The sequence below is a fragment of the Dama dama genome, chromosome 1 (genome assembly GCF_033118175.1).
Source record: "Dama dama isolate Ldn47 chromosome 1, ASM3311817v1, whole genome shotgun sequence".
NCBI lineage: Eukaryota > Metazoa > Chordata > Mammalia > Artiodactyla > Cervidae > Dama > Dama dama.
Genome location: NC_083681.1, coordinates 7,449,922 through 7,462,245, shown reverse-complemented (window position 1 = coordinate 7,462,245; position 12,324 = coordinate 7,449,922). Strand labels below are relative to the sequence as shown.

General features: G+C 36.4%; 1 protein-coding gene across 2 annotated transcripts in view; it reads left to right on the top strand.

Moving 5' to 3' along the window:
• The window catches only part of DYNC2H1 (dynein cytoplasmic 2 heavy chain 1), a 408,806-nt gene that overhangs the window by 251,722 nt on the left and 144,760 nt on the right, over window positions 1-12,324 (top strand). For both annotated transcript variants that reach the window (XM_061143196.1, XM_061143187.1), the window contains exons 81-82: window positions 4,432-4,640; window positions 11,677-11,781. In XM_061143196.1, coding sequence (XP_060999179.1) covers window positions 4,432-4,640; window positions 11,677-11,781 — 314 coding nt within the window. The remainder of the gene's footprint in view (window positions 1-4,431; window positions 4,641-11,676; window positions 11,782-12,324) is intronic.

Here is a 12,324-nt window from a genome sequence, read left to right as displayed (position 1 = left end):
CAAACTCATGCCCATCAAGTCGGTGATGCCATCCAGCCATCTCATCCTCTGTCATCCCCTTCTCCTCCTGCCCCCAATCCCTCCCAGCATCAGGGTCTTTTCCAATGAGTCAGCTCTTTGCATGTGGTGGCCAAAGTACTGGAGCTTCAGCTTCAGCATCAGTCCTTCCAGTGAATATTCAGGTCTGATATCCTTTAGGATGGACTGATTAGATCTCCTTTCAGTCCAAGGAGCTCTCAAGAGTCTTTTCCACAGTTCAAGAGCATCAATTCTTGGGTGCTCAGCTTTCTTTATGGTCCAACTGTCACATCCATACATGACTACTGGGAAAACTATAGCTTTGACTAGACAGACCTTTGTCAGCAAAGTGATATAAATGATATCTTATGATATTTTTTTTTCCTGTCTGACTTAGTATGATAATTTCTAAGTCCATCTATATGCTGCAAATGGTTTTATTTTATCCTTTTTTATGGCTGAGTAATATTCTACTATGTGTGTGTGTGTGCACATGTGTATAAATATATATATATACACACACACATATACCATTTCCTCCTTATCCATTCATCTTTTGGTGGGGACTTAGGCTATTTCCATGTCTTGGCTGTTGTAAATAGTGCTGTATGAACATTGAGTACAAGTTTCCTTTTTAATTAGAGTTTTCATCTTCCCTGGATATATGCCCAGGAGTGGGATTGCAGGATCATATGGTAATGCTATTTTTAGTTTTTTTAGGGAACTTCCTTACTGTTCTCCATAGTGGTTGTATCCATTTACATTCCCACCAACAGTGCTAGAGGCTTCCCTTGTCTCCACACAGTCTAGAATTTATTGTTTGTAGACTTTTTAATGATGGCCATTATGACCTCATTGTAGTTTTCATTTGCATTTTCCTAATAATTAGCAATATTGAGCATCTTTTCATGTGCCTGTTGGCCATCTGCATGTCTCCTTTGAGAAATGTCTACTTAAGTCTTCTATCTGATTTTTTGGTTGGGTTTTGTTTTTTTGATATTGAATTATATTCATATATTTTGTATACAAAATGCTATTTGTTTATTTTGGAAGTTAATCCCCTGTTGGTCTCATTGTTTGCCAATATTTTTTACCATTCCATGCATTATTTTTTTGTTTTTGTTGATGGTTTTCTTTGTTGTAAAAAACCTTTTAAGTTTAATTAAATCTCATTTTTCATTTTTACTCATTTTTCTTTAGGAGACAGGTCCAAAGCAATATTGCTATGATTTATGTCAAAGAGTATCCTGCCTATGTTTTCCTCTAGGAGTTTTATAATATCCAGTCTCACATCTAAGTCTTTAATCCATATTTAGCTTATTTTTGTATTTCAAGTTAGAGTATGTTCCAATTTCATTCTTTTACATATAGCTGTCCAGTTTTCCCAGAACCACTTATTGAAGACTGTCTTTTCTCCATTATATATTCTTGCTTCTTTTGTTGTAGATTAATTGGCCCTTAGCATGTGGATTTGCTTTTTGGCTTTTTATTCTGGTGTGCTGATCTAGGTGTCTGTTTTGGGGCCAGTATCTTTGACTACTGTATCTTTGTAGTATAGTCTGAAGTTGGGGAGTTTGATTTCTCCAGCTCCATTCTTCTTTCTCAAGGTTGTTTTGTCTATTCAGGATGTTTTGTGTTTCCATAGAATTAAACATTTTGTTTTTGTTCCAGTTCTGTGAAAAATGCCAATGGTCATTTGATAGGGGTTGCATTGAGTCCATAGATTGCCTTGGGTAGTATGATCATTTTAGCAATAGTGATTCTTACAACGTAAGGACACAGGGTATCTTTCCTTCTGTTTGTGTTGTCTTCAGTTTCTTTCATTTGTATCTTCAGAGTATGGGTCTTTCACCTCCTTTGGTAGGTCTATTCCTAGGTATTATATACTTTTTAATGTGATAGTACATGGGGTTATTTCCTTGATTTCTCTTTCTGATATTTTGTTGTTATTTTATAGGAGTGCAACAGATTTCTATATATTAATTTTGTATTCTGCAACTTTACCAAAGTTACTGATGAGCTCTGGTAGTTGTCTGGTGGCACCTTTAGGATTTTATGTGTTTAGAATGTAATGTGGAAGCAGTAACAGTTTTACTTCATCCTTTCCAATTTGAATTCCTTTTATTTCTTTTTCTTCTCTCTTTTCTGTGGCTAGGAATTTCTAAGCTGTTTTGAATAAAAGAGGTGAGAGTGTCTAATCAAGAAACAGAACATTACCAATACTTCAGATTATACTCTGATGCTGCCTTCCAGTCACTACTATTCTCCAGGTTCCCTCACCCTTATTCCTGTGGTAAAACCAGGCACCTGCCTATATAGACTAGGTTTGCCTGTTTTTATAAAATCGAAATCATACATCATGTACTCTTTAATATTTAGATTCTTTCAGCTAATGTTGTATTTGAGAGATTCATCCATATGGTTACATATCAATTATAATCCATTTATTCTCAGTGCTATATAGTATGTCATTCTGAGATTGTATGTCTTCTGTCAAGTATAATATATGTCTGTCAGGTATGTATTAGCAGTAGATAGGATATTAATTTATTTGTTTCCAATTAGTTAATGCCAAATAGTATTCCAGGTGATTTTCTTACTTATTTAAATTTCTTTGAATTATACATCAGAAAAGTACACATAAATGTACAATTCAATAGATTTTGAAAAAGTGAACCTTTGTAACTAGTCTAAAATCAGTAAATAGAATGTTACCAGCATTCTGGAAGCATCTCCTCCATTCCTTTCTACACATGATGTGGCATTTCTGCATTTTGTGCTAAGGGGATATTAATTTTATGATTTACATGAATTGTTTAAAATGTTTATTTTAGAACATATTTTTGAGGATATTTACTAGTATTTTATCTTGCTTAGAAACTTGGTAATTTTCCAAAAGACTTTTGAACATTTATTGATTTTTATTATATCACTATGAGGCATATATTATTAGTGCCCTTTTAAGATGAGGAAACCAAAGCACAGAGAAAGTGAATGATTTGTTTATCATTATGTTTCCAACTTATGATGGAATTAATTAATAACATCATATGATTTATATATATATAAAATACCACTGAAATTATTCTAAAAGTAAGATGCTTTAAAGTTATATTGAATCTCATGATAAAAGTCTTAGCTATATAATCTTATGATTACAAAATTTCCTGATATTAAGGGACTTCCACATCTGGAGAATTAAATGTAAAAATGGGGACAAGTTCATTGAATTTTATAATAATGAAATAGAACTAAGCTAGTAATGTTATCAGTGATCTTAAGTAGGTAGATTAAAATAGTGTTTCTGCATTTACTGCTGTTGTGGAGGAAGAAATTTTCCTCTACCCTTCTAGGTTCTTCTGGCTGGTCAAAGAATTAAACTGACATGAAATAAATTAATAAGGGAAGATGGTGGCTCAGGTATTAAAGAATCTGCCTGCAATGCAGGAGACCTGGGTTTGATCCCTGGGTTGGGAAGACCGCCTGGAGAAGGGCATGACAGACCACTCTAGTATTCTCGCCTGGAGAATCCCATGGACAGAGGAACCTGGTGGGCTACAGTCCATGGGGTTGCAGAGAGTCAGACATGACTGAGTGAGTAAGCACAGCACAACAAATAAACAAACAAAAATTAATAATATGTGTATATGTGAAAGACCCAAGAAAACTAAGCAACCTGCTAAAATGGCTGAAGCTCTCAACCTAGATACCATCTTCAACTAACAGCAAAAAAGTAGTGAAGTGGGGGTAGTGGTTTTAGTCTTCTAAAGGGAGGAAGGCACTTTATGTGGAGATGCAAAAAAGCAGATGTTTGGAAGGAAATTGCTGGGCTACGCAGAGACAGTGGGAAACAGAGAGGAATTTTAAAAGATTTCCAGGTTCCTTCCTGACCACCATATCTAGTTCATACTGTACTTATCTATGGTGATAACTCCCTTCCTGGAACTGGTCCTGTATGATCATATTAATAATATTAATGAGCATTAATGTTAATTTCAAGGCCGGAAAGTGAAAGTTGCTCAGTCATGTCCTACTCTTTGTGACCCCATGGACTATACAGTCCATGGAATTCTCCAGACCAGAGTATTGGAGTGGGTAGCCGTTTACTTCTCCAGCTGCTGTTCCCTTCTCCAGGAGATCTTCCCAACCCAGAGATCGAACCCAGGTCTCCCATATTGCAGGTGGATTCTTTACCAGCTGAGCTACCAGGGAAGCCCTAATATTGATGAGAATTAATGTTAATTAATATCAAGCCTTAAGGAATAATTTACATGCTTTAAATATGTATTATTATAGTCTGTAAATATAGCTGGAGCCTGAAGTTTGTTTAATATTTTAGAATATTTTTAGAAAATTTCTAATATCTTATCTCATGCATCTTAGAAATGAAACAAATTTTTTTTTAAATTATAGGTTCCAAAGATGTACAGTGGGAATTTGTACATGGTTTGCTTGAAAATGCTATTTATGGAGGACGCATAGATAACTACTTTGACCTTAGAGTTCTTCAGTCATACCTAAAGCAATTTTTTAATTCTTCAATAATTGACATATTAAACCAAAGAAACAAGAAAAGCGTTTTTCCGTACTCCATATCTCTGCCAAAATCCTGCAGCATTTTGGTAGGTAAAATTAATTATTTTCAATTTATTATCAGATTGAAACTTGCATAATTTCTTATATTGTTATAAATATGTTGCTTCCTTTCACAGGTACAAGCATTCATCACTCACAAATATGTTATTATTTATTATGCCAATATGCAGCCTGATTCTCTAAACTCTAGTTAGGTGTCCTGTTGCTTTTGGATACTTACTGAGCATTGATTGATGATAATAGTATTGACAGATAGATAAATTTTGAAAGCGGTGGCCTAGCAAAATTGTTAAATTGTAGGGCTGCTGTGAAGATCTGGAATGGGAGGATATGGTACTTGTTTGTAATTATGAGAGTGCTCTGAGTCGGTAAATTTGAAAAGAGCAAATATTATTCAACAGATGTCTATTTCATACTCTGGTTTATAAATTTAAAGTAGTTTTAAAGCTACAAGAGATATTAACCTAAAAAGATTTCATAGCAACATTTTTGTTTATATGAATTTATTTTATTTGACTGTAGCTTTTTGCTTTGAGTCATCTTATAGAAGTTTCCTAAAATGCAGTCATATTTTCCAGAAAATAGTACAAAATGTAGCCCAAAGATTTCAGTTATTTTGCTACCAATTTGTCTTTGTGTAAATGACCCTGAAAAATGTTTTTATTGCCTAGAGTATTTAAATTACATGTTTCTTCATGAATTACAAAATATACATATGTTTAATTTTATACTTCTTTCAGTATTGTGCCTTTTCTCTCATTCAAATATTTTTCAAGAAACTGCCTTTGTTTTAGTAACATAAATCAAAAAATAAAATCTTAACTACCAATATTAAGTATGTTACTCTTATTGAATATCTTATCTGGTTTTTTTGAGTATTCCATCTATTTTATTTTTCAGTGTCTGTCATTCACTTAATCATTCAACAATACTCACTGAACATTTGCTCAATAATAACCCTGTTCAAGACTTTGTGGATCTCTTGATGCATTGGTAGAGTTTACTTTTTAGTAGAAGAAACTTGGAGTCAGTATGCAAACAGAAATATCACAGATATTTATTATTACATATTTATTTCTGATAAATATATAATACACTTGTTAGCATACCCTGACAAGTCTTTTGTCTCTATTGTTTGAAGTTGAAATTGAAAAATAAAATTTATAAAGAAGTAGATGTCATAAGTGCACAATTCAGTGCATACTTACTACATTCAACACATGAGTATAACCAGCTCTTGAATCAAGAAACCACATTATCAGCTCCCCAGAAGTCCTTCCCCTTTTAGTTACTGTCTCCCCTGCACAGTATACATTAGCCTGATTTCCAACAACCTGTGTTCAGTTTTGCCTCTCTCTACTTCATGTAAAGAGTATCATTTGGTATACATTCTTTTGTGTCCAAGTGAGAATAAATCAGTCTGGATGTGTAGAGTCTGTTATTTGGGAAACATGTCCAAAGTAGAGAAGATTCCCCAGTCTCAATGAGAAAGTTTCACAGATATTTAAAAATGAACCAAGTGTATAAATACAAAGAAAATAGTAGTTTTAAAATTATAAGATGGTTATGTGAATTCCATGGTGGTCCAGTGGTTAGGACTCCAATGCTTCCACAGGCAGCAGACATGGGTTCAATCCCTGGTCAGGGAACTAAGATCTCACATACTGCAAGGCACAGCCAAAAAAGATAATAAAAAGGAAAAAGAGAAAACAAGAAAATTTTTTTTTAATTTTAAAAATTAATGATGATTTACTAGAGTCAATGTTTAGCTTTCTACTTAATTGAGTTACATAGAAGGAGAAAGCCAAAGTTTCCCAGGAGAGGAGAACACTTAGACACACACACACACACACACACACGCACGCACAAATGCATGCATATACACAAGTATACACTCACATATAATACATATTTATTTATGCATATTTATTAATATGATGTGACTGAACACCTTGAGGAAGTTTACTGCACTATAGGAGAGAAAAAATTTCGGAGAACAGCATTTCTTTTCAAACTTTGACATACTTCTTGGACTTTAACTCCAGCACCTGTGTCTTGGAAATTCTTGAGAGGCAGCTGGGAAGGATGAGCAAGGATGAGGGGATTGAGGTGGAAGATGAGGCTGCCTCATTAAAAACAGTTTATCCCACTTCAGCAAGAATAGTTTAGATGCATATAGAATACCTGCCTTAAAATAAACTTGTCTCTCCATGAAAACAAACAAAACAATTCCCATCTTTGGACCAAACTGAATAAATCATCTTGGTCTACTCTTAGTTTCCTATCTAGCATCTCAAGTGGAAACTGTTCGGGTGAATGCCTGACAAATTAAGCCTTTGTAGTGCTAACAGTAAGTCTTGGGATGAAAGGATAGGATTATTGATGCATTTCATCTCACCTCACCAGTGAAGACTAACTGGAATTGCTTTATAGTAAAGCAATTTACAAAGCAGTTCTTGTACATCAGATTGTGTGTGTATATGTTTTGTTACAGTACTTATTTCATTATAAGCAGAGCTACACTCTGCTGATTAATCCTTGGTAGGTTACAGGATTCCAGCTAAGCTATTTAAAATCTTAAAGGATGATGCTGTTAAAGTGCTGCATTCAATATGTCAGCAAATTTGGAAAACTGAGCAGTGGCCACAGGACTGGAAAAGGTCAATTTTCATTCCAATCCCAAAGAAGGGCAGTGCCAAAGAATGCTCAAACTACCACATAGTTGCACTCATTTTGCATGCTAAAAAGGTTATGTTCAAAGTTCTTCAAGCTAGGCTTCAGCAGTACATGAACCAAGAACTTCCAGATGTACAAGCTGGATTTAGAAAAGGCAGAGGTACCACACAGTGGTAAAGAATCTGCCAGGGCAAGAGACATAGGAAATGAGAGTTCGATTCCTGGGTCAGGAAGATCCCCTGGAGAAGAAAATGGCAGCCCACTCCAGTATTCTTGCCTGGGAAATTTCATGGGCAGAGAAGCCTGGTGGATCACAGTCCATGGGGTTGCAAGCAGTCAGACATGACTGAAGCAACTGAACAGAGAGGAACCAGAGATCAAATTGCATTGGTTGGATCATAGAGAAAGCAAGGGAATTTGAAAAGAAACATCCACTTGTAAAAGGTTGATAGTATGTTACCTGATGATGTTCAAAAGTATACAACTTGTCTAGAATTCTTCCTTCTGTTTATTCTTTTTTTTTTTTAAACTAGCTTTTTTATTTTTTTTCCATTTTTACTAGTTGGAGGCTAATTACTTTACGATATTGTAGTGGTTTTTGTCATACATTGACATGAATCAGCCATGGATTTACATGTATTCCCCATCCCAATTCCCCCTCCCACCTCCCTCTCCACCCAATTCCTTTGGGTCTTCCCAGTGCACCAGGCCTGAGCACTTGTCTCATGCATCAAGCCTGGGCTGGTAACATACTATCAACCTTTTAATACTCTGAATAAGATATATCCATACTGTCCTAAAAACAAACAAACAAACAAAAAAAAGAAACATCCACTTCTGCTCACTGAGTATGCAAAAGCCTTTGACTATATGGGATCACAACAAACTGTGGAAATTCCTTAAAGAGATGGGAATATCAGACCACCTTACCTGTCTCCTGAGAAACCTGTATGTGGGTCAAGAAACAGTTAGAACCTTACATAGAACAACAAACTGGTTCAAAATTGGGAAAGGAGTACAACAAGGCTGTATATTGTCACCCTGCTTATTTAACTTGTATGCAGAGTACGTTATGTTAATGCTGGGCTGGATGACTCACACGCTGGAATCAAGATTGCCAAAGAAATATCCACAACCTCAGAAATCATGGCAGAAAGTGAAGAGGAATTAAAGAACCTCTTTTTTAAATTTTATTTTGCTGTTTTTTAATTTTTTTTCATTTCTAAAGAATAAACTTATTTCTTCTATAAACCCTTGAGTCAAGGGCTGACTTTCAATAGATTGCAGCGAGGGAGCTACCATGCTACCTATGAAACCCTGACCTGAAAACAGGTCGTCTATGAATACTTTAGCACCAGGTTCCCCATATGCCGTTTGTGATGGGTGAGGCAGTGACTGCCTTTCCAGTTTAAAGAGCCTGTTGATAAGGGTGAAAGAGGAGATTGAAAAACCTGTCTTCATACTCTTCAGCATTCAAAAAAATGAAGATCATGACATCCAGTCTCATCACTTCCTGGCAAATAGATGGGGAAAAGGTGGAAGTAGTGGCAGATTTTCTATTCTTGGGCTCCAAAATCACCTTGAATGGTGACTGCAGCCATGAAATTAAAAGACACTTGCTTCTTGGGAGAAAATCTATGACAAACCTGGACAGCATATCAGCATCAGGCACTCTGATAGACAGAGTACCTGATGAACTATGGACAGAGGTCTGTGATATTATGCAGGAGACAGGGATCAAGACCATCCCCATGGAAAAGAAATGCAAAAGAGCAAAATGGCTGTCTGAGGAGGCCTTACAAATAGCTGTGAAAAGAAGAGAAGCGAAAAGCAAAGAAGAAAAGGAAAGATACTCCCATCTGAATGCAGAGTTCCAAAGAATAGCCAGGATAGATAAGAAAGCCTTCCTCAGTGATCAGTGCAAAGAAATAGAGGAAAACCAACAGAATGGGAAAGACTGGAGATCTCTCCAAGAACGTTAGAGATACCAAGGAACATTTCATGCAAAGATGGGTTTGATAAAGGACAGAAATGGTATGGACCTAACAGAAGCAGAAGATATTAAGAAGAGGTGGCAAAAATACACAGAAGAACTGTATGAAAAAGATCTTCACGACCCAGATAATCACAATGGTGTGATCACTCACCTAGAGCCAGATATCCTGGAATGTGAAGTCAAGTGGGACTTAGAAAGCATCACTACGAACAAAGCTAGTGGAAGTGATGGAATTCCAGTTGAGCTATTTCAAATCCTGAAAGATAATGCTGTGAAAGTGCTGCACTCAATATGCCAGCAAATTTGGAAAACTCAGCAGTGGCCACAGGACTGGAAGAGATCAGTTTTCATTCCAATCCCAAAGAAAGGCAATCCCAAAGAATGTTCAAATTACTGCACAATTGCACTCATCTCACATGGCTAGTAAAGTAATGCTCAAGATTCTCCAAGCCAGGCTTCAGCAATACATAAACAGTGAACTTCCAGATGTTCAAGCTGGTTTTAGAAAAGGCAGAGGAACCAGAGATCAAATTGCCAACATCCACTGGATCATTGAAAAAGTAAGAGAGTACGAGAAAAACATCTATTTCAGCTTTATTGACAATGCCAAAGCCTTTGACTGTGTGGATCACAATAAACTGTGGAAAATTCTGAAAGAGATGGGCATACCAGACCACCTGACCTGCCTCTTGAGAAACCTGTATGCAGGTCAGGAAGCACCAGTTAGAACTGGACATGGAACAACAGACTGGTTCCAAATAGGAAAAGGAGTACCCGTCAAGTCTGTATATAGTCACCCTGCTTATTTAACTTATATGCAGAGTACATCATGAGAAATGCTGGGCTGGAGGAAGCACAAGCTGGAATCAAGATTGCTGGGAAAAGTATCAATAACCTCAGATATGCAGATGACACCACCATTATGGCAGAAAGTGAAGAGAAACTAAAAAGCCTCTTGATGAAAGTGAAAGAGGAGAGTGAAAAAGTTGGCTTAAAGCTCAACATTCAAACAACTAAGATCATGGCATCTGGTCCCATCACTTCATGGGAAATAGATGGGGAAACAGTGGCAGACTGTTGTTTTTGGCTCCAAAATCACTGCAGATGGTGATTGCAGCCATGAAATTAAAAGATGCTTACTCCTTGGAAGGAAAGTTATGATCAACCTAGATAGCATATTAAAAAGCGGAGACATTACTTTGGCAACAAATGTCCATTTAGTCAAGGCTATGGTTTTCCCAGTGGTCATGTATGGCTGTGAGAGTTGGACTGTGAAGAAAGCTGAGCGCCGAAGAATTGATGCTTTTGAACTGTGGTGTTGGAGAAGACTCTTGAGAGTCCCTTGGACTGCAAGCGGATCCAACCAGTCCATCCTAAAGGAGATCAGTCCTGGGTGTTCTTTGGAAGGACTGATGTTGAAGCTGAAATTCCAATACTTTGGCCATCTCATGCGAAGAGCTGACTCATTGGAAAAGACCCTGATGCTGGGAGGGATTGGGGGCAGGAGGAGAAGGGGACGACAGAGGATGGCATGATTGGACGGCATCACCGACTCGATGGGCATGCGTTTGAGTAAATTCCAGGAGTTGGTGATGGACAGGGAGGCCTGGTGTGCTGCGATTCATGGGGTCGCAAAGAGTTGGACATGACTGAGCAACTGAACTGAACTGAACTAATGGTTTTTCCAGTAGTCATGTATGAATGTGAGAGTTGAACCATGAAGTAGGCTGAGTGTTAAAGATTTGATGCTTTTGAACTGGGGAGTTGGAGAAAACTCTTGAGTCCCTTAGACTACAAGGAGATCCAACCAGTCAATCCTAAAGGAAATCAACCCTGAATATTCATTGAAAGAACTGATGGTGAAGCTGAAGCTCCAATACTTGGACCACTTGATGCGAAGAGCCGACTCATTGGGAAAGACCCTGATGCTGGGAAAGATAGAAGGCAAAAGAAGAAGAGGGCAGCAGAGATATGGTGAGATAGCATCACCGACTCAAGCAAACTCCGGGAGATAGTGAAGGACAGGGAAGCCTGGCATGCCATAGTTCATGGGGTCACAAAGATTCGTACACGACCTAACGGTTAAAACAGCAACAGGCATAGCCACTTATATATGTTTGCTTTAATCAATTCAGGGTGCCTTCAGTTATGAGAAATGTCAGATAAGAAAGTATAATAGCACTTAATTTAAGTATGAAGAAGTCATGACAAAGAGAAGTTCCATTAGATAACTGAGTTAATACTATACACACTGAAAGTGAAGTTTACCTAGACAGTGTCACATGAATAACTAGTAATTTAATACTTTGCGATATTATGGTTCTTTCTGATTTCAGTGGTTGTAAACTTGATTTTTAGTGAAAAATTATTCTTTGCTTTTCTATATTTAGGACTATCGTGCCGTCATTGAAAAACTTCCAGAGGATGACAAACCTAGTTTCTTTGGTCTGCCTGCTAACATTGCTCGTTCATCTCAGCGCATGATCAGTTCTCAGGTAACATAAAATAGATCTACATTTTAGAAAAAATGTTGCTATTGAGCCTGAAAGAAACATTACATTTTACTTAATAGTACAGATCCACATGTTTTATTTAGTTTTTAAATTTTATGTAATATAATAGATTCCATGTTAAATGAATTTAAAATGTTTCTATCTTAACATCTGTTAAAATTAGTAAAATTACACTGAATACTATCCATTCTATCCAAAATATATTGATTTTACTCCTGTAATTTATCTTATTAAGGATATTTTAAATTTAGTTTAAGAAATTGAATATATCACTAAATTTAATATTGTCATTTGTATATTGTTTGATAAAAGATAAATATTTAATTCTTTAATGATTGAATACTGCAAAACATTGAGGGAAGTATGGATTTTTAAATTATTGAGACACAGAAAAACATAAGCCAAGAATACTATACATTCTAGCTTGTTTGGACCAAGAATAAGTTGGTCAAATAATTAAGAGCTAACATTTATTGACATTTAACTGTGTGCCTGGTGTTTTAAGTGCTTTATACTCAGAAACTT